The sequence below is a fragment of the Artibeus jamaicensis genome, unplaced genomic scaffold, assembly GCF_021234435.1.
Source record: "Artibeus jamaicensis isolate MK-2021 breed Jamaican fruit bat unplaced genomic scaffold, CSHL_Jam_final contig_477, whole genome shotgun sequence".
Classification (NCBI taxonomy): domain Eukaryota; kingdom Metazoa; phylum Chordata; class Mammalia; order Chiroptera; family Phyllostomidae; genus Artibeus; species Artibeus jamaicensis.
The window spans coordinates 8,795,220-8,813,266 of record NW_026521854.1 but is presented as its reverse complement, the minus strand read 5'-3'; the positions used below and the strand labels follow the sequence as shown (position 1 = coordinate 8,813,266).

The 18,047-nt window shown below is 53.3% G+C and overlaps 1 protein-coding gene across 6 annotated transcripts in view; it reads right to left on the bottom strand.

Annotated features, from left to right (window-relative positions):
• Nucleotides 1-1,027: 1,027 nt before the first annotated feature.
• Nucleotides 1,028-18,047, bottom strand: part of BRD4 (bromodomain containing 4) — an 80,082-nt gene continuing 63,062 nt past the window's right edge. For 5 of the 6 annotated variants that reach the window (XM_037162497.2, XM_053668096.1, XM_053668097.1 and 2 more), the window contains 9 exons: nt 17,246-17,356; nt 8,261-8,313; nt 7,755-8,121; nt 6,559-7,143; nt 3,703-4,083; nt 3,459-3,589; nt 3,146-3,351; nt 2,818-3,067; nt 1,028-2,540 (listed from right to left, as the gene is read on the bottom strand). In XM_037162497.2, coding sequence (XP_037018392.1) covers nt 2,472-2,540; nt 2,818-3,067; nt 3,146-3,351; nt 3,459-3,589; nt 3,703-4,083; nt 6,559-7,143; nt 7,755-8,121; nt 8,261-8,313; nt 17,246-17,356 — 2,153 coding nt within the window. In that variant the 3' untranslated portion in view covers nt 1,028-2,471. The remainder of the gene's footprint in view (nt 2,541-2,817; nt 3,068-3,145; nt 3,352-3,458; nt 3,590-3,702; nt 4,084-6,558; nt 7,144-7,754; nt 8,122-8,260; nt 8,314-17,245; nt 17,357-18,047) is intronic. The other variant, XM_037162515.2, reaches the window with a different exon arrangement.

Here is an 18,047-nt window from a genome sequence, read left to right as displayed (position 1 = left end):
TACACACCTCTCATTCTTGTATAGGACTAAGATTTCTAGTACTGTGGGAGGGATTAGGAAATGGCCAGAGAAATTAAATAGATCCAAGTTCTAATTACAACCCAGTCAGTTAGAGAAACACCTACGAGGGAGGTGTGGAGAGGGCCATGGCAGAGTTCACTCTAGGAGTAAGGTGAAGACAACATTTCTCCAGCTAAATAGTCGGACCTGGCCTGGGCAAGTTTTGGAACAAAAACAAGGGTGTGGGATGAGATGGAAGAAACCCCAAAGAACCAAAATGTAAGTCATACTTGGTTGAGCACAGTGGTTTGAGAAGTGCCTGGAAGATGGGAGCAGGGGCTCCGAGGGTGGTGGAGGTGGTAGTGGTTTGGGATGCCCAAACAGCACCCTCACTGGGAGGTCTGGGAGATCCCAAACACAACACACTGTCTTTCTAGTTAAAATAGGGGGTTATGGGTTAGCAAATAGTGCTAGAAATGTTTGAATTAGTTTGTCTCTGCATACATACAAATGATATACTTTCATCTTACATCTTAGGGGCTGCTCCTGGGGACTGAGCTTGCCTTGTGGGCACACAGGCAGGGTGGCCACCTGGTGGACTCTCTCTGGCAGGAATGTGTGTGTGCACATCTGTGTGCATGTGAGGGAGGATCCTAGTTGGGAGGATGTACACTTATCTAAGAATATCTGGTTAACCCTGAGCTTAAATGAAAGGAGTTAGGTAGAGGCAGGCAAGGTCAGAGAGTGGTCCAAGTCCCCTTGGTGAGTGGTGGACAAGGATGAAGGAGGGTAAAGGAGAATACTGTGTAGAATCTGGCCAGGTCCTGCTGAAGCATGCCACCTGCCCGGGGGGTAAGATTGGGCACCTGGGCTCCCATTCAGCTTGGGATGACAAGGACAGACCACAGGAAATGGGCGAGGTGGCCCCTTGCAGGAATTCTTATACAGACATGGTCTGAGGTCCAGAGACTCCTGGACCTAGCCTAGACAACAGGTGGTTCAAAGAAATGTCAGGGAGACGTCAGCATTAAAAAAGAGAGATGTGTTTATTCCATGATCAGTACAGACCAAATGCATATTCACCATATGAAAGTCAAACCAGTCACTGACTCGAGTTTGGCCAACACTGAGGCACCAGCGTTGTGGTGGAGAGTGGGTTCTCATGGCACGCGTAACCTCACCAAGGGCCCCAATTATAAAATAAAATAAAATGTTAAAAAAAGTGGAGGAAGTGGCAGCTGACTGAGTGGGCAGGCACTAGGCTGGGACACCCTGCCTCAGTCTGTGGCCCTGGACCCTCCTTGTACCCTGGCCCACCCCTTCCTTTTCTGGTAAAAAACTCAAACAGATTTGACATTAAAAAACAAGCCAACAAATGGGGTTGGGAAGGAAAAAGAAAACACAGCTTTCTGGTTTTACCATTAAAAATAGACTAATAAAGTTTGGAACTGAGTAAAATACAGGCAGTTTTTTTGTGTTTTGTTTTTGTGTGTGTGCGGGTTTTTGAGTTTTTTTATACCACGTTGGTGGGGTCACCAACAAACTTCAAAGATATGCCAACTATGTTTCACTCTATAGTACAGCCACGGTCACACACTACCCCACAGCGTGATGGCAGCTGCTGCCCAGTGAGGAGAGGATCACACCCTTTCATAGTAAGCAGTGCCATTATGTTTGGAGGAGAAGAGAGAATTAAAAATAAAATAGATTCCAACAAAAAATATATATATATAGAAAAAAAACAGAAACACAGGTGGGAAGGAACTGACTTTGGTTGGTGGCCTCACTCACCAGGCGAGGCCGGCCCACACGCGTTGACAGTCACCTCGCTCTGGATTGCCATGGACACACACACACCTCCACGGCACTATTCCCTTTTGCACAAGCGAACACTTACAGAGAGCGGCTCTCGATTAAAGGCTTGTGGGGGGAGGGTAGGGATGGGATCTGTTCAAGGCAAAGTCAGTGCCAGCAAGGGGGTGGGCCAGTGCCCTCTTCCGCCTCCAGCTTGCTTGGGCCTGCCTGGTCTCCTGGGGGCAGGTGGCTGAGGCTGGGGTGTGGGGAAGGACTCCCGGCAGGCAGGACCTCATGAACGTCACGTTCTTGGGGACAGAAAACCAGTCACGGTGGCGGCAGCGACGATGTCCTGTGCATACTGTGTAGACATTTGGCAGAGAGTAGGGCCTCTGCCCGCACGCGGGGACGCGGACTTGGGTCTGGCCGGCACTTGCTCATGATGAGACGTGCTCTGAGCTGATGTCCTGTAAATGTGGCAGGACGTCCGGCTGGCTGTAAGGCAGACGGGCTCTGCAGTCCTCAGCTGCCCGTCAGGCCTGCCCCGGCATAGCATGCACAAGGGCCAGGCCCGGAGACAGGCCCTGACTGCTGCTACCGCCCCTGCTGCTGCCCCTAACACTATGGAGAGTCAACTTTTTGCAAGAAAATCAAAGTCAGAAGTCACCTAGGTGCTCTCAGAAAAGATTTTCTTCAAATATTGACAATAGGTCACTCTGGAAATTCATGTCAATGGTAGCTGCCATCTGGAGGGAAGAGGAGGGAAGGAGTTAGGGAGTGAGAGGAGATATGCCCTCCCCACTCCTCAGCATCAATGCTCCCTCAGAACCCACCCTCTGGAACCTCAGGGCCCAGAGGACAACAGGTGTGGACAAATAGGTGCCCTGCTCCCAGCACTCAGCTGATGGTCTACCCACCCGATGGTCTCCCCACCTGTCCCACTTCTCAAGAGTGATGCCCCTGCCCCTTGCTGGGCCCAGGGCCCCCATTCCCAGCTCCTCCAGGGCTGGACCCCTGTCTTACTGCTTCCCGGCGCCTTCGCTCCTGTTCCCGCTTTCGGGCCAGCTCCCGCTGCTGGTCCAGCATGGACTGGGGCTGGGAGCTCTGGGCTTGGGGAGCGGCGGCAGCTGCAGCCACTGCGGCCGCCTGTTGCTGCTGTTGCTGTTGCTGCTGCTGCTGCTCCTGCCTCTGCTGCTGCTGCTGTTCCTGACGCCGGCGTGCCTCCTCGTGGACTCGCCGGGCCTGTTCCAGTGCATCCTCATCCTCTCGGCTCCTAAGGAGAGCAGGGCTTCAGGTCAGCTTGGGGCCCGGGGCACCCCAGGAGCTCCCCGCCCACAGAGCCAGTGCCTACCTCATGCGCTCCTGCCGCAGTCGCTCCTTCTCCTTCTCCGCATGCTCGGCCTGCGCCTTCAGGGCCTTCTCGCGTTCCTCTTTCTCCCGGGCAGCACGGCGGAACTGCTCAAAGCTGTCGCTCGATGACTTCGCTGTGGAGGACGGGGTGGTGGGGTGCTTCTGCACCAGGCTAGCCCAGGAGCCCATGTTCTTGATTTTGAGGTCCTGTGAAGCAAGAGACCACTTGGTGGGCGAGGGGCCCTACTGCCATGTGGACACCTTCCTGGGATCAGGGTGGAGGACAAGGTGCACTATGGGCCCGCGGAGCCTACCTTTTTAGGTGCAACTGGTGTCTTCGGCTCCTGTTTCTGTTTCTCCTTTTCAGAAGCCCCTGGTGGGGGCACGTTCTGCTCAGGGGGCCGAATCACAGGCCTCCCGACATCCACAGGCTTCATCTCAGGCCCTGAAACACAAACAGCCTGTGGGCCTGGATCCCCAACCTGGGCAAGCACAGTGGGCTGGCTGGCCCATAGAAGCTCACGTTCAGTCCTGGCTGGGAATGGACTGGACACTCACGCTGGGGCAGGTGGACGGGGGCCTTGATGCTCTCCGGGTGCTTGGGGGGCTCCGGCCGTAGCGAGGGGCTGAAGGGCTCGCTGCGGATGATGGGTGAGTGGATCTTCTCCTCCTTCACCACCACCAGGGGCTGGGGCTGGGACTGGACCACGGAGGCTGCGCGCAGCTCCTGGGACAGCACAGGCACGGCAGCTGGTGAGGTGGGCAGGCAGCCTTGGCCTTGGCCCGTGCCTGGCCCTGAGGGCCGAGGCCCAGCCCTGCTCTTTACCTGCTTCTTCGGCTGGACACTTTGCTGGGGTGGTGATTGATGGGTCAGACTCTGGAACTGTTGCATCTGGGGGGAATGTATCATAAGCGGGGAGGGAGCTTCACGGAGGTGACCTAAGAAAGAGGACGAGGAGCATGTCAGATATACTGATGTAGAGGTCACTAGCCCTGGGCCCAGCCTGGCCCCACAACCCAAGGGGAGCCCCACTATGGGAGCCTTGCCACATGGGGCCTGTGGACCCACTCAGTAGGCCCAGAGCTCAGTGTGGAGCAGGGCTTTTGTGGAATCATGTGTTTAGTCCTGGGGTTTGAAATCTGTGTGTCAGAATCATCAGGACGTTTTGAGAGGTGCAGAACTTGATATATTTGGTCCCAGGCAGGGTCTAAGCCTCAGTACTTTTTAAAAGTTCACCAAACAGTTCCATGGCAATGCCTAGATTAAATGCAAGGAACACCAATAACCTCACAGAGCTGGCAGTCTATCTCCTGGCTGTCCCTGTGTGGCTCCGTCTGCCCGCCTAGACAGCTGCTTCAGGCCTAAGGCCAGCCTTGAACTGGCTGGCACCACAAAAGGGTTAGGAGAAAGGTTCTGGGCTTATGGTTTTCACAGGAAATGGGCCAGCCCACCCATCTTTCACCAGTGGGTGAGGGGACTCAGACAGCCACAGGGTATAACCACAGGTCACAGGGCGGGAACCAGGAAAGGCCCCACTCAGAAAAGTAACCAAGCAGTGAAGCCTGACACCTCAGCTTCATTGGTGAGAAAATAGCCCTAGGTCACAGTGGACCAGCCCTCAGGACTGGGTAGCTAGAAAAGACACCAAGTCCTGCTCTCAACTCTTCCATCTACCCTAGCAAGGAGACACCCTTCTGTTTGACCCCGTGACACATCTTGACCAGCTCTACCATGGGATAAGCCACACTGCCCACAAAAGAAAGTCAATTCTGTGCTCCTAGTCCTGCCTCATGCCTTATATTGAACCATCTAACCTAAACTCTATGTGCGGGACCTGACAATGACCTGCCTCTTTCTGCCAGCACAGACACCCTTGGGCACTCCATGGGCCTCTCTGGACAGAGATGCTCATTTTAGTGGGTCTGGAGCTGACCACAACTAATTCCCCTGCTCTCTCTCTGGAGCCAAAAAGAGATGGCATGGTGGCAAGGACCAGCCTATCCCTGTGCCTTGGCCCTCCAGCCCTATGTGGCTGGCTCTGCTGGCCTAGGTGCTGGCGGCCCTGTGCCAAGCCTGCCAACCAGCCAGCTGTAGACATGCGACTGCGACAGCCTCCTGCCTGGTGGATCCCTTGGGAGCAACTGCTAAGGATGTCTGGGGGGATGGCAGGCTCTGAGGCTTATGATCTGTAGCAATTGCTTGCCTGCCAGTGGCTTCCTCCTCCAGCACTTAAAGGGGAAATGCAGCGGCAGCGCCTAAGAGCTAGCCTGATGCCCAAGCTCCTTGGGACTCCAAAGACTTGGCCTTTGACCCAAAGCCCTACCTGGGCTCCAATCTACATCGTTCCTCATTACAATCCCTGGCCAAGGGAACTCAAGGGGAGCTGGACTGAAGCGACCAGAAGGGATCTACCCCACCTCCACCGCTGGCTCTTCTGAAGGTATCTCATCACCTACCACTGCCTACCACTGGAAGCCTAACCTTGCTTAAGGGTAGAAACAGGCACAGCTGCATGGATGCCAAAACCGGCACCAGACTTTCCCAGGGAGGAGAGCCAGCTGTTCTCGATGCCCGGCAGCTTTTACTGGGTTTAGGCTTGTGCAGCCTTGTTGTTCAGTTTGTGAGAGCACCACTGCAACCCAAAGCCGGGCTGTCAGTCTACACTGCCAAGTCCAGGGACCTCAACTCTGAGCCCTGCGCGTCACTACATCATGAGGCACTGAAGCCATATTTCCAGGATGTTTCATTTACAGACACTTAGAAAAACAAATGCCCAAGAAATACAAGAGGGCATGGCCTGACCAATGCTGTGGAGGGAAAAAGGGCAGCCTGGACCAAATAGCAGAAGATGGAAATGGTTCTGGGGGAAGGTGGGAGGCATACCACCTTTGAGCTTTAGCACAATTCTCTCTGACATGGTCCTTCCTGGCTCTACCAGATGGGTCTCATGACACCAAGAGCACAGCACCTGTTCCTACAAATTCTCAAACAACCCTTATTGCCCAGACCTGCTCCTCGCTCTTCCTGGAGCTCAATGACCGCCCTGTCTGTTAAACTAGCTCCTGCTCATCCTCTGACCGCCTCCTCCAGGAAGCCAAGCCTGCTCTAACCCCTAGAGATGGACCAGGTGCCTCCCCAGGTTCCTGGCTTCCCCACCTAGCAGGAATCAAAACATACTTGTAACATTTTTGACTGAATTGCAAAAGAAGGTCCAGTGCGGGGGCCTTATTCTTGGTCATCTTAACTTGCAATCAAGATATTTCCAATAAAGACTCTACAAGAAGCACCTGCATTTCATCAGCCACCCTGTTCGACCTCAGTCTGAAGCATGAGCTGACCTGACTGGCTGCTCAAGGACAAACACTGGACCCAGGACCAGCCTCCCCAAGAGCCCAGAGTGGGGAGCTACTTACTGGTTGAGTAGGGGTCCGACTTGTGGTGCCTGGGTGAAGGGTGATGCTGGATGACTTGCTGAGGCTTGGCAGGCTGTGGCGGGGGTGGCTGCTGGCTAGGAGGCGGGTGGGGGGGCTGTGGACCTGGGGGTGGCGGGGGCTGCTGAATGTGGGTAGGGAATTGCATGGGTTGCATGTGCACAGGCCGGGGGGGCGGCTGGTGCTGGGGCTGGGTCTGCGTCTGAGGGGGTGGTGGAGGTGGCGGTGGCTGCTGTAGCTGCTGCTGCACAGAGGGGTGAGGAGGGGGTGGCAAAGGGGGTGGGGGCTGGGACTGCACCTTCACGGAAGGGAGTAGAGGTGTTGGGGGCTGCACCTTCTGTAGCTGCTGCAGGTAGAGCTGCATCTGCATGGAGGTGAGGGGTGGGTTAGGTGGCTCCTCCTCCTCCTGCAGCAGCACTTGGGGTGGCTGGGCCATGGGGGGCTGCGGGAGCAGGGATGGCTGGGCCAGAGCAGGTGACACAGCAGGGGGGCGGGCAGGCTTGGGGGGCAGGGCAGCGGCTCGGTTGCTGGGCCTTGATGGCTGCTGGGGCAGCGCGTTGTGCAAAGCTAGAAGGACACAACAGTGTGGCAGTGAGGCTCCTACAGTCCCCAGCCAGGACTCCACCCTGGCTTCCCATCCATCTCCAACTTCCAACTAGCACTCTCCCCGCCCTCCTCAACCCCTTACCACCCCCAGAATAGACTGTTGCCAAGAAGGTCTGGGTGATCAGACAGACCCTCATCAGCATTGTCGTGCTGGGTGTCCTGTGCCTCCTGCTTCCCTCCCTTCCTCCCACTGTCGCATCTTCACATTTGCCCTTCAAGTTTCAGAGAAGGCCATGTCCTGAGTGCCTCCACCTTACCTTCCTATCTAGGATGAGCATGTGTCCCCCAACCTGACTGGGAGCTGCAGAGTCGTCACATCTTTTTTCATCTGACAATACCTGGCCCAGCACAACTCTATTATCTCCTGTAGCAAAGCACTAACTCTTTCCAAAGGCTACCCTGGGGTGTCTGCGTAATTCCCACAATGGCCCTGGGAAGCTGCTGACATCCCCTCAAAGACAACTGTAGCTCAGATGGGCTCCAAAGTGTGCCCAGAGTGCCCAGTCACACAGCAGTGAGACCAGGGCAGGAAGGGGCCTCCCTGAATCTAGTTGGGTATGGCCACAGCTCACCTGGAGGAGAGACCACTGAGTGCTGGTTGAGATGAGGCGGAGTGCTGTGCTCAGGTGGCTGGGGGAGGTGAGGGGGCAGCTCAGGTTGCGGCAGGTGCAGGATGGGTTGGGTGAAGTGGCCGATGGGGTCGAAGACACTGCCTGGGAGCTGGGGCTCCAGGACAGGCACCTGGGCAGCGATGAAAGGCGGGGGCGAGGACTTCATCGTGGGGGCAGCCTGCTGAGGCATGGAGGGTGGGGGTGGAGGGGGCAGCTGCTGCTGCTGCTGTGGAGGTGGGGGTGGTGGGGGCTGCTGGGGAGGTGGTGGGGGCTGCTGGGGCCCAGGGCCTGGGGCCTGCTGCAGCTGCTGGTGGTGGTGGTGATGGTGCTGCAGACAGAGACAGACAAGACATACAGGCTGATGTCAGGCAGGGAGAAACCTTCAGGCCAGCTCCAGAGTGCCCCCAGGGCCCACATAGGTAGGTGGCCACCACTCCCCTGAGGGGGATATCCCCGAGATCACATACCTTCTTCTGCTCTCTTCCAGGGTGCCCCTTCTTTTTTGACTTTGGAGCCATCTCTGCAGAGGAAAAGAGAAGCTAGTGAGGCCTGGGTGAGAAAACTGAGCTGCCTTGGATGTAGAACCAGAAAAAAACAGGTGAGTTGGGAAGGGCTGGTGATAGCCAGACATGGTGGCTGGATTCTGTCTAGTATGAAAGTCTATCATGGGAGAGAGACAACGTGGAGCATCACATACCCATTTCCCTGCCACTTTTCTTAGCTGGGGCTACACCTGAAAAGCATCCTTGCCCAGTTCCTCTCCCCCAGTACCTTAAAGGATTAGATACCTGGGACACCAGAGGGCTGAACTACAGAGATCTCCTTGCCCAACGTCACCCCCTATTTTATAGTGAGAAGTCACTAAGGCAATCTGAGTGTCTGCACTCCAACCTACTCTGTCTTGGAACAACCACCGCATTCAAAATGATCATTCGAAAGATGAGCAAAGTGAGGCTCTAAAGTTAAGGGACTTGCCCTAGGTCACACATGCATTGCCCTCCGATGTGCACTCCTTCCTATCCCCCTAGGGGAAGCACATATATCGAGTTGTGGTGAGACAATGGCATGGGCTTGGGCCAAGGTCTGGCCACAGACCCATGGGACAGGTGAAGAGTGCTGACATGTGAAAAGGTCACAGTGTGAGTACTTAAAGGGAGAAAAAGAGGTAGGTCAAGAAGCAAGTCTCCCCAGGACTACCAAGAGCAAACAGGGAGATGCTCAATGCCATTGCCAGCTTCTCCTTCCTCTCAGGAGAGTGGCCTTGAGAGAAACTCAGTATTGGGATACAGTGGACATGCTACAGGGAGAAAACTGTGTGCCTTGGCTCCTCAGAGGCTGACAACTTGTTGCCGCCTCTGCGTGGACACATCTGTGAGGAGTGCACAAGAGCCAGCATGCTCCCTTATCATCACTCCAAGGAACTAGCCAGCTGGATGCCCCCCGCCAAACTCCACTGGTATGCAAACCTGAGTGGGAGAGGCCCAGCAGGTGCTTATAGGCTAGCAAATGATGAAGTTGCCAAACTCCAGGAGGAAAGTGGAACCCACAATGCCTTTTGGACTCTTGTTACTTTGCCTGGCATCCCCTGAGCTCCTTTGCCAGGGTGCTGGCTCTTGCTGCTGGGATGAGAAGACACAGGATTTGCCCAAAGCAGGGCTATCCCCGCTCATAGCTGCTTCACAAAGGGCCATGCTAAGGTTCTGTGAGGTGCATGGCATAGCTTCAGGGTGCCACTAAAAAAGGGATATGGGACCTGGTGTCCTGCAAGAGCCCACCACTCCATGCAAGAGACAAGACAGCAACAGAGACCTCAGCAGCTAGACACTTGTCCTCATACAAATGGCAGCAACTGGGAAACATGGGACCTGAGAATCATAGGCCCAGCAACACTAGAAATCCCAGGATACAGGGCTCAGGACTCTGGATCACAGTAGGAAACCTGGGGAGAGGGACACTATCATGGGTGAGACATACAAAAGAGGACAGTTTAGGGGGCTTGCAGCATCAAGGCCACATGGTCTGGCAGCTCCATGGAGGGCAGTGACGGGAAGCATTATACAGAAGATGCTGGAGGCCCAGAACCAAAGGGACTCTGAGTATGCTGGGGGAAAGCTCAGTGCTAACAGGCCACCAAGGAAATGCAAGAGGTGTGGGATTACAACCAGTATCCTCTCCCAGCCATTGATTCCATCAACAGAAATGACAGGTCCAGGGAGGCTAGGGGCAGCTGCTCATACACTGGGCATGCTTTTGGGTGGATCTGTGAAGAGGGGCCAGAGGGTAAAGTCTGACCAGAAGACACTGTTATGAAGAGAGAGTGGATTGGGCAGGTTTGGGGCAGCCTGTCGTCTTGTGGACTTGAAGAAGCACTAGTTTTTCCCACCATACAGAGGGATAGTGGCTCTGAGTCATTAACTCCCCTTAGGTTCTGAGCTGAGGTGCCCAGAGAACTTGTGTGGATAAAGTGCAATGGGGCACTGGGGGTTCCAAGGAACAAATCTCAGCTGCCTTGGAAAGGTCACTGGGAGTATCCCAGGGGTCTGTGGCAGTGCTGGCGCAAAGGATACCTCCAGGACAGAGGACTAGAAGGACCGGTTGTGGGAGAACATATCTCTGGCTCATGTGGCCCGAGTCTCATGTTGGAGTGACTGGAAGGAAGACAAGACAGAAGTGCACGACTTCACAATACACCAGCCCGAAGACACCCCCACACAAAACTCTCTAAAAAGTGTTCCATGAAGATGGCCTCAAAGACTGTGTGATCTTTATTCCATGAAAATCTTTAACTCAACACAAACGTCATCTTTACATAGGATGGTAATTGTACAAAGAATTAAAAGGTTTTTGTAAAATCTGATTAAAACACTGATTCCTCCTCCCACCCCTCCCCACCCCCCAAATCAAGGGACGGAGACAGGATGGAGGGTAAGGGCAGGAAACAGGTGGTGAGCCCCTAAACTGAACTGGGGAGTCTTGGTGCCAGTGGACAACTGGGCCTCCTATCCCTCAGGCAACTCCTCACGCCCTGAAGGCTGCTGGTGAGTTGAGGCCCAGCTGGCACCTTCTACTTTCCAAGCACAGGGTCTATAATAAGGAGTGGGCACTGCCCTTTGTTCTGTTCCTGGGGCACTGAGCACATGTGATAGGCTTGAGTCTAAATATCAAATTCTCTGCCAAGTGGAAAACCCAAAGGCAAGGATGACAGGATCCCTGAACTGTGGGGGTACAAAAATCCTGTAGCCTGTGTGTATAGCCTATGTACAAGCGTGTATGAAGAGGTGAGGCAGCACACAGGCCAATACTATGTGAATCCAGGCTGCCATTTGTTCCAAGTAGGCAGAATATTCCCAGAAAGACAATGCTAACTGCTTCACAAATGTCCTTTGGGAATCTCTGGGCATTAAGCCCCCTGACCTCAGCTAGGCTGAGATGCACTGGCAATGCATCAGGCACAGGCCAAAGGGCAACTCAAAATAGTCTGTTTGGCAAGTGGAGCTTGAGCAGAAGCTCCAACTGGTCAGAGGACCAGAAAGCAGCCTGGGACTCCGAGCATCACAGCAGGACCCTAGAGGCTGGGATATGAGGGTGTGGGGGTATGGGAACTAGAATCTGAGGCCAAGGCCATTCTGAGGCAGTTACAGCTGCATGGGCCTGCTGATGGTGAACTGCACCTCCTCAAGCCTGCTTCCAGTTGCAGAAGGCTGGTTCCAAGATGCCAGCAGGTGGCCAAGCCTTGAAGTATGTACAAATTACATTAAAAAAAAAAAGGCTTCCTTAAAGGCAGATATTGCTCCTTAGAGGACTTTTCACATCAGGCAGTTTTCTGCTGAGATGTTGGATTCATTACCAAAAAAGGGCTGATATTTATTTTTAGAGCAAAAAAGCTTCTCAGAGGGCTGGTATGATGCAGCCACCCTGGCCTGCCCAACTGCCAGCAGCTGCCATTATTCCAGGGGACTAAAAACTAGAAGGGTGTCTGCACTGGCCACATCCCTCACAGATATACAGAGAGCTGGCCCCAAGGGCTCTGAAGTCCTCATTACTGACCTGTCCAGTGCTCTGGATTTTGAGAGCCCTTTCTCACCCACTAGCCCAGACCCTGACCCTCTGGGAACAGGGACAATGGGCTCCAGGGACCAGGTTAGCTGGCTAGACAGCTGATCCTCCCCAAATTGCCCTCACCAGTGGCTGGCCCCACTGCAGCGTATTTCTATTCACCTGGGAGGGGACAGAGGGACAGAGGCAGCCCAGAAGGTCCTTTCCCTGTGCGACTTTAGCAGAAGAAGAAAAGAAATTGGGAAAATGCCCAATAGGCAACAATGGGAACGTTGAAAATGGAAGGACTCTACGGGGCTGAATCAGCTGTGGCTGGCGATAGCCTCCGGCTGATGGAGTAACATGAGCCACTAGATAGAACGCATGCTTAAAGGACAGCCCCCATTCCTCACTTGGGGAAGTTCTAAACATATGTGTTCTTCCTTTGGCTGAATGAGATCTCCCCTGGGCTACACGTCACTGCCAGGTCCAGGAGGGAAGTGGTTAGGATCCTGAGTCCCAGAAAAAGATGAAGGGAGAGAGAGAAAATATATTTTTGATGGGGGCTTGCACACAGAGCAGCACCCACACCCATATGTGTGCAGGGAGATTGTCATCCCTCTCTGGATGATGTCACCCACCCAGAGGAACCCAGACGACCAGGGAGGCTGGGTGGGACAGCCAAGCAGTCTGTACACAGCAGGCCTGGGAGGCCAGCCAGGCAAGGCAGCCTTCCTGGAGGCGGGACTAGGCGTGTGCTGCTCTGATGGACATGACTAATGCACCCCGGGGACAGGCCCAGGCTCTGAGGAATTCCATAACTTGATGGAGTTCTGTCCCTTTCACAGAAGAAAATGGACTTAAGCTAGAGCTTGCTGGGAAGGAATCTGGAACTGAAGACCGTTTTATTAAGAGTCCGTGTCCAATGATTAGGCAGGACCTACATAGAGGGAGAGAGAAACCAGTGTGAGAGAAATGGTGTGGAATGTACCGTTCCAAGTCACAAGAACAGAACTGCAGACCTAACCTGCCTCCTGTGCCCTACTCACTGACAAGGTGCCACAGAACAGTGTTGGAGCCCAGAAGCCTTGCCTCAGCCTGGCCAGCTGAGAGCAGAAACAAACCTTCCTTTACCTTAGAAGGGCCATGGATGTCTCCAAAACCACCCAACCTTGTTTATGCTTCTAGACAGAATTGCTTCCAGTAATGTGTACCCCACGTTCATGATAGCATCTCCTTTACCAGTCTCTGAATGTGAGAGGCCTCTCTGCTTGTCCTCCTCACCTGTCCTACCAGCCTGATGTGCCATGCCACCAGGCCCCACTGACTCTGAGCTTATTCCCCTGGGTCTGCTCTGCTGTACCCTGCATCTCGGGAAAGTGATTCAGTCCTAAGGATTAGGATTTGGGTAGGTGTAGGACCTACGGCTAACACCTCATTTCTCCATTCCTACAAATCCCAAGTAACAAAAAAATATATATAAAAAGAGAAATTGGTTACAGACGCTGTTAAAGGGAGATAAATAACATAAAATAGACTGAGGAGGAAAGTTGTCCTTTCTCTTTCCAGGGCATGGAATTTGGCTCTCCTTGACCAGGGAGAGGCATGGGGTCATTCCCACCCACACAGCAGCAGATGCTTCTGCTGAAGTCACGGATGCACTGACACTGACTGCATTCCCATGGTCCCTCAGGGCACGCATGGGAAAAACCCGCCCACTGGCCAGCTTCTCAGTCAGGGCACATTCCACAAGGTTAGCCCCGCCCCAGAATCCCACCAACTGCTTGTGAGTATATGAGAGGTCACCCGGCAGTGTGAGCAGATGGGTTACAGCCCTGCCCTCCAGGCCTCTGCTTATTTTCCCACCCCCACCAGGGGCCTCTCCCTGTCCCTGAGAGCAAAGTGGCACACCTCTGGATTGGGCAGCAACAGGCCCTCAAGAATAAACTGGAACCAAGTCCCTCAGAGACCCCATGGGTCAGAAGCTGAGGCTGGTTGTCTGGGAAGAATGCCCCATGGCCTCTGTCTGCACTTTCCAGCTCAAATCTTTCCAAAACATGAAGCATTCCTTTTCTCTCTGGAGCTATTAAAAAATACCCACATGCTCCAATCCTGGGAAAAGGAAACAAGGAGACTAAAATAGCTGGAGTGTGCTGCAACTAGAAAACTAAGCCAAGTCCAAGAGAACCATTTCGAATTTCCCTAAACCTAGGTCCCAGCCTAGGTAGCTAAGGACAGGGGGTTGCTCCTAAGAGGGACAATACCCAGAAATAGCCAGGTATCAACAATGTGATGGAAAGAAGCAGGACGAAGAATCTTAGGACATCCCTGGCCCCATGAGCCAGGTAGACATGATCCTAGCAACGGTGACTGGGAGGCCACAGCTCTGCCCACAGGTCTACCTGGAACAGCAGTAGAAAGGAGGAACGAGGAGGGCACTTTTAGCTTGCTCAGCTAAGGTCCACAGATGCCTTAGGGGCAGTGGGATATTGGCTCCCTTGTACCTACCCTATCCTCCAAATACTAAACCCTCGAGCAGACCAAAACTGTAGCCAGAAAAAAAATTTTTTTTAAATAAAAAACCACAACCCAAGTAGAGCTGGTTTCAAAGAATGTGGTGGAACAGGCCAAAAGCACTGCATGCTGACGAGCAAGGGAACACATGGTGGCCTAGGACTGGGCTGGGAAAGCAGTATCTGTCCCCTACCCTGTGAGCCTGCTGCTTCCCTGAACTACAACATGACCCTGAGGACAAACCCCGTGCTTTAGTTGTCATTGGAACCCTTGTCTGTGAACAGTGGCCAGACAGGGTCCACGCTACCAATCTTCAACCCCAATTTGGTGCCTCTGTTCAGTTTCTTTTGGTGATTCTTGTCTTGGGGCTACATCAGCAGAACTGACAAAAATAGGCCCATTCAGGAATTCTGGCTCCAATCCAAGTGGAAACACAAGAACAAGAAGGGGAAAACAATTTAAGTTCCAAGAGACCAAGGAAAATACCTCTAATGCCCACCCCTCATCCTGACACTGCCCTCCACCACTACCAAGGCAGAACCACCTGTAACTGGTTGCAGAAATTGGCTGCCTAACTGCATGGACCCTGCATGAGCAGTTGCTGGAGGAGCTGCCAGGGAAGCGAGTGCAGTTTCCTCTGAGGGCTGGGTGGCATTGGCTGCAGTCAGTGGTGCAGGGTCACAGGCTCCTACCTCAGAGTGTCTGAGGCACAGGGCACAAACCCACAGGGTGGGTCCTTCCTCAGAGCAGCAGCCCCTGCTAGCCCATGACAGAGCTCTCCAGTGCAAACAGATGGGAAAGAAAAGGCATGGACCACAAAGACAAAAGGAAATCTTACAAAACCCAAGGTGGGGAGGGCACATGGGGAGAGGGACAAGTTGGAGTCCACCGCACTGCCAGATCCTGGGGCCTGCAGGCAGGCAGCTCAGACATTGTAAATCTCACCCTCCTTCCCGCCAAGACAGCTGTTCCCAGGACTCTCAGATTACTTGTTGCACAATCTTTCCAATTCATTTAAAAGAGGAAAAAATGTGAAAAAATAAAGAAAAACACGTTGACAGCAGCAGAGAGTTGTTGGAAATGCTGTCATGGCCACCCAACAAAGACAGAAGCAAACAGAGGACGCAGGAGCCCTGGAGCTGTCCTGCAGAGCTTGGGGGCCAGGGGCAAAGGACACAGTCACAGTCCTCTAAGGTGCCACATCAGCAGAAGCAGTTCACCCTCAGCTAAGCTACCCTGTTTTAATGACCAGGTCCTATGCCTTTTTCAGCCTTTACTGTCTTCTTTTGACTACGAGGATTAGGAGAAAGGCTGTGAAACCCCTAGAAGGAGCAACACACTAGGAACCCCAGTGTGGAAGTAAACCCAAGATGTGGCTGGCACCCAAAGTGAGAAGTCAGCTGCTACCAGGAATGCTAATTGGACCCAAGAATACAGCCATTCACCCTGCAGAGGGCAGCAGTCTGGCAAAGGCAGCCCTTTTGGGCCGGCATGGAAGCATGGCACCCCCTGCTGGCAAACGGGCTTAAAAAAAAAAAAGCCGTGAGGAAGGTGGGGGTGAGGGTTAGAAAGGAAAAACAAAACAAAAACAACAGGTCAAGGCTGGTGACAGAAGCAGCCAGCAAACTGTATACATAAGTGAATTTTATCTCATTTGGGCCCACTAAAAATGAGGTAATCCAGCATTTATTTGGAGTCCTGGAGAAGCCCTCAGTGTCGTCTCCCCCCGCCATAGGTGAGCCCTCCACTCATTTGGCAAGTCTGGTGCCCTTACTGTAATAGGAATGAGGAACAGTCACAAGGCCCAGAACCCCCTGGTTCCCAGAAGCAGGCTGAGCCCACATGAGAACCTGTGCATGCACACCTGGGAGCACCATCACTCTTCCCAGCTCCTTTGTGTGATCCTCAACCTCACTAGGTCACATTATTTACATGAAATGGTCGAATGGAGCTTATGATTCATTTAGTTAGAATAAAATACTAGTGACAGGACAGGTCCACAAAGAACATGCTTTGTTGCCCAAGTACGTTTCCCACTATGGACATGCACACTGTTGCCTGCCTAGAGCAACATGCTTAGGCGGCCCCCAGGACCAGCTCTCAGGCAGCCTACGGACCTGTCTTCTCAAGTGATCAAACTAGATCTCCCAGAGGCCAACCTAAGGAAAAGGCTGCCTCCACCTCATAGCACGGTCTGGTCACCAGGCTTCTTTTCTAGCCTCTCTGGGCCAGTTGGAGCTTCTGCTCCGGAGTATCATAAGGAAAGCACATGGCTGGAGAAAGGCCCTTTCTCCCTCCATTGTGTACTTCCCCTCCACTGTGTACCTCCTCATTTATACCTGACCCGCCCTCCCATTCTGAAGCTGTTGCTCATGTGGGGCACACCTGCAGGCCCATGGAGCACAAAGACAAGGACTGTTAAGAGGCACAGGACACACATGTCCAAGTGTGACCAGAGTGAGGAGGTGGAACACAGCAGTGAGCATGCTCTGGGGAGGATGGCAGTGCCCTTGAGCCTGGTAACAGAAGGGCCGACAGTAGGCTTCTCCACCCCTGCCAAAGTATATCACCTGGGACAGCCATACTGTATGCAACTGTGATGCAGGGAAGATGACGGACCAGGTATGGTTAGCACTAGGATCCGTGCCAACACCTGGGCCTCAATACCCAATGTCTTCACCAGTACCCCCACCCCAGCCCTATGGTGTCAATGCCTTAACCTCTTAGCCCAAGCCATGACGGGGAGAAAATGGTGCTGGGCTACCACCACTCCAATTAAGAGTGTTAAAACGATGGCCAGATAGTTCTTATGACCATCATATCTGGTCTCTAGCAACTGGCACATGGGATGACTAGTTTGAATATGTGCAGATGTGTAACAAGATTCTAAGTAGGACCCTAACCTGTTTCGGAGTCTTCACTGTCAGAAGAGCTGGACTCGCTGGTGCTCTCAGACTCCGAGGATGAGAAGCCCTTCATCTTGGAGGAGCCAGCAATCACATCCACTTTCTCGGCTGCAGTAAAGCAATATGAACTGTATCAGGCAGGGCCCAACCTGGGGGCTGCTCTTAACCCAGGCATACCTCTGGAGGAAGGGCCAAAAAATAGTCTCTACCCTATGAGCCAGAGAACTGCTCCTGGTGGTGTGGTGTTTTAAACGCCAATTGGCCCCATGTTTCTCAGTGTTAAGATGTTAGCCAAAAACTCAGCTTATCAAGCTGCCTGCCATGTCCATCCCGTACCTCCACCACCAGCCAATCTCTTAGAACCCCCTCTACAGAGTTCATCAGGATTAAGAGACAGGCAAAAGGGCTTTCCCTTTGAAGGGCTAGGGCTCACTCAGCAACTTTTCAGGCAGTGCATAAAGAGGACCCAAAGACCCCTAGAGTCAGTCTGGACTGGGATGAAAACTATATAACAATGTGCTGATAGGGATCCTAAGCGCTACTACTCTTAAGACAAAAGCTGAGTCAAGATGAGGCACTTGTAACACAAAAGGGCTGCCTGGAAGACCTAGAGAGGGACCTCGGAGGTAAAGAAGACTGGCAGTGCAGAGCTGCCTTAAGGCCTCTCCCAGACTCAACCCCTCAGAGGCATAAAAAAGGTGTGGTTTTTTGGTGGTGGTAGTGGTGGGATGGGAGAGACTCAATGGGTAGAGGCTGCTCAGAGCAAGGTTGAGGACACCACCATGCAGGTGGGCCTCAG